The 4,127-nt window shown below is 43.6% G+C and overlaps 1 protein-coding gene across 1 annotated transcript in view; it reads right to left on the minus strand.

Annotated features, from left to right (window-relative positions):
- Positions 1 to 2,029: 2,029 nt before the first annotated feature.
- The window catches only part of LRRC31 (leucine rich repeat containing 31), an 11,205-nt gene continuing 9,107 nt past the window's right edge, over positions 2,030 to 4,127 (minus strand). Inside the window, exons 8-9 of the mRNA XM_008944006.1 lie at positions 3,499 to 3,666; positions 2,030 to 2,349 (exon numbers count right to left, since the gene is read on the minus strand). Coding sequence (XP_008942254.1) covers positions 2,030 to 2,349; positions 3,499 to 3,666 — 488 coding nt within the window. The remainder of the gene's footprint in view (positions 2,350 to 3,498; positions 3,667 to 4,127) is intronic.

Raw genomic sequence — 4,127 nt, forward strand, 5'->3', positions numbered from 1 at the left:
GAAGTTCTCACAGAACAGATAAAGGATTCATTTCTCAGTTGGACTCAAGGCAGATTTGAGGGGGAAAGTCACAGGAAGGCAAGTGATTAAGAGGAGGGGTTGGTGTGCTCCTGTTAAACAGAAATGGTGGTAATTCCACATTAGGGTAACTCTCCTGGCTTAAGTTACTGCCTCAAAGTCTCTCTTGTTAGCCCCATACAAAACAGGGTCTCTTTGCTTCTTTTCAGAGGTTGAGGACCTCTGTAGAAAATAACTGGTCCCACACTGCAGCAAATCCCTGCTACCTCTGACCAAGACACTCCAGTTCATCTCACATTTCTCAGAGCTGGTGGAGCCAAAAGCACTTTTCAAATGGAACTGAAACTGGAACCAAGAAGTCCATGGAGACCCTCACATGAAATCATGGGTTAAACAATCAAGAGATATCAGCACAACACAGACAGCTGCAGGTTATAACCCTGACCAGTCAGAAGTTAGTGTTGGAAGAGTCACTTGGACTGAAAACTGAATACTGATCTCTATCTGCATGGGAGAACTTGCTGAGAGGGGTCCTAGCAAGTGAAGAAAGTACCACGAAAGATCCTGTGTGCCTCTCCCCCAGGAAACTGCTGCAGCATGTAGCTACACTCAGGGCTAATCGAGCAGTACTTTATCCCTCAAGCTGTCTCAGGATTTCTCTAAGTCTTCTCACTTAGTGGGCAGATCTAATATCTTTACTTCCTAAAATACCTTACCAATGAATAATCCTGCTGTAGTCCTTGAGCTCACGTGTGGGTTAACATGCTCCATTACATGAGTGACTATGCCAGAATTTGGCTCTGTGTAAGCAAATAGAATAAAATGCCAAATAAGGAATCATCAGATCAAAAAAGGAGGACCTACTTACATGCCCCAGGTTGGTGCCTTTTCTAACAGGTCCTGGGCATAGAGCAGGCTGCTGTGCTCTTAGCTAGAAGCTACCCTGTGGCTTTAAATAACAGACTTTACTTATTTCATTCATTGTTACTGGCAGGATAAGAACACTGTCTATGTCACAAGGTGTTGTGAAGGTTAATGGATTAATCCTGAATGCAGGAAGCATGAAGGCACTGCAGGGACATCCCCTGCCTTTCATATGCTTTAGATCAGACTCTTAGATCTGGAAGTTTAGTTTTGTGCTGCATGCCATAAAAGGTTCTGTACAGAAAGCACAACCTGGGTAGGGCCAAAACAGCTCAGGATGAGAAAGAGCACCCCTGGAGTATCCTGAAGTCTTTGCATAGCCCTCTCCAGAATGCTCATTAATTGCCCTGTATCCAAAAATCCTTGCTACAGTAGCAAGGCATATCTCTGATTTAAAGTACCACAGCACTTCCCTTGCCCCAAGACCTGCAAAGACACCAATCAGCTGTTTCTTACCTTGACGTTATGCTGACTCTATACATAGGACTCATCTACACTATGAGACAGCATCAACAGCCAGAACAGAGGCAGGGCAGCTCCTTTTGTATACTCCTTACCGGACTAATACATAATCTTGAGTTGTTGGGATGCTTTCCAAAGCTCACCTATTTGTAGATTTAATGCACTCACAAAGCAACAGAAGTTCTGGGGAAAAGAATCTAAAATTTAGAACAGAAGTCTCAAGGTTTTCCAGATTAGAGGTCACTCCTTATATGCAGGAGGCCACATTCACACTGTGCACCCACCTGCACTAGCACACACCTCAACCACCTCCCTCCACTGGCAAACCTGCAGCGTATCCATCTGAAACCATCACTGCTCTTTTGATGGCTCTCATGGCAGTACTCGCAACACAAAGGTTAAGCATATATAGCAGTGTAAGCATGGCCAGAGAATCTGGAAGAATGTTATTGAATGGTCCATGCATGCAGAATGTTAAAGAATAGTTTTCTATAATTGTGGAACTATTTCAAGAGCTCTTATGAGATGAGATTACTGAAACCTGGGCAGTTTTCTACATCTAACACATGTAACACTTAGTTCATGTGCTGCTTGTGAAAGGCCTCCCAGAAATCTTCAACCTCCATCAACAGTCAAACCAAACGTTCCTTTGGTTGTCTTGATTGAAGCTTTCCAGTCGTTTCCTCTGTGACTCTGGCAGGACCCATCTCTGCATTCCCAGCTCTGCCACAGCAGGCAGCTTTGCCAGGGCTGAGAGCAGCTCGCCGAACCAGGTCCCGCAGTGGCGGCAGGAGTCCGGGCGAAGGCTGACATCCAGCTCTGAGAGCTCCCTGAACGCTGCCACGCCTCGCCAGAAAGCGACCCACCCCTCGTCAGAGATGCTGCTGTTGTAGCTCAGGTCCAGCTTCCGTAATCCGGCTAGGTGGCCCTCCTGCGCCAGTAACGCTGCAAGAAACGAGACAACTCATACACCCCGGCAATCCCTTTACAAGCTTGTAAGTAAGACGAGTAGCCTTTTAATAGATTGTTTCAGGATTTTCAGCAGTCAAGCAGCAAAATTCCACTCCTCGGCAACATAAGGTCACTTGCTGTTGATCTCAGACTGTTTCATCACAGATGGAGTGTGTAACATTTAAACCAAAGGCAATTCAAAAGAGGAGTGACAGGTTAAAATTGTATGGCAACCTGAAAACCTCTGAGACAGTTGGAAGGAGGTTATATCAAGTGCCAATTAAAACAGCCAGACAGGCTTTACAGGGAGATTTAGAAAGAGGAAAGCAAAACTAGAAAAGGTTGCATGATTACAACAGCCACCTCCGACTGTGGAAGGGGAATGGGCCTTCCCTAAAGGGAACAGGGATCCATAAGGTATGATTGGCAAATGAGACATCCATCCAGGATGATGTTTGTAAAGTCAAAAATATTCAGGTTTCACCTACAGGGCTTTAATAGCTGTCACACAGCTACCGCCAATCTCGGACACTCAAACCCCGTGAGTCAGGAACACCAGAATCAGATGGATGATTATAAAACAAACATTTTTTAAAAGGATCCTAGAATTTATTCTTTCATAAGATTCCCATTTTCCAGGATTTCTCAAGCAGCTACTAAGAGGTAGGCAAAAATATTTCTGTTTTAATTCTCCCACAGTTGTTTGATTCCACAAACACACCTAATGGAGGGAGAGCTGGTAATGCCAATATTACTGCCTGTCAGCACATGCATTTTCTATAAATTACTGAACACAAAACCAACAACTGAGCAAAATAAGACTCCTCAGAGGCAGCTTTAAACATCTCATATAAAAAATAGACTTAAACCATACATTTCCTAAATGCTGCCTTTTTCTATTAATAGATAAAACTACTAAAAGATTCTTTGCATTTTACCCTTCTCAGTTTTTGCACTGTGCATGTACAGGACACACAGTGTTCAGCAAAATGAAAACCCTTTCTGGGAAAAGCACTGCTGTATTTTCCATCTTTTCATTAGATTTATGCAAAAAAGTGCTCAGCCCATTGAACAAGCCCCTTCTGAATCGTGGTCTAAATGCCCCGTCTCCTTGACTGCTAGTAAAGACCATGTTATACATACTTAGAAGTGCCAAATCTTCAGCCACCAAGTTACAGCTGCTCAGTCTTAACACCTGAATCTCCGTTGCAAGCTTTAGTGCTCCCAAAAGCAGCTTTAAGTTCCCACCAACGCACTTATTCCAAGAAAGGTCTAATGTCTCCAGTTCAGGAAGGTGAAGGGCAGCCTTAGCTGAAAAGATTAAGACCAGCAACTTCTGCTTACTAAGAGGAAACAACATGGCCTCAATAGACATCTCCCCAGCAATTCACCTGTAAATAGGCTCTGAGCAGGCTGCCCTGCTTGTGCTTAGAATGACTTATTTTACTCTAATAAAAGTCAGAAGAATATAAGAAGGGCCTGCCTGTAGAATGTTGAAGGACTCCATGGAGGAGTTTCTTGTCTTGCCGTTTGTTATTGGCTTGACCTGGTTCCACTGAAGCCAATTTAATTTAACAGCTTATTTTTAAACCACTTTATATCAATTTAAAGGTGGTGATTTTTTTCTGTGAACTCACCATGCGAGGTGAAGCTCTCTGTATCTTTTGACAACACCAATTTCCATGACGTCACTCTTACATAATTGTAATGATATAAATATAGTACACTTCCTGCAGGACCTCAGACCAGGTTAGTTTGGTACAGCTCCTGCT

The sequence above is a fragment of the Merops nubicus genome, unplaced genomic scaffold, assembly GCF_000691845.1.
Source record: "Merops nubicus isolate BGI_N331 unplaced genomic scaffold, ASM69184v1 scaffold44600, whole genome shotgun sequence".
Taxonomy (NCBI): domain Eukaryota; kingdom Metazoa; phylum Chordata; class Aves; order Coraciiformes; family Meropidae; genus Merops; species Merops nubicus.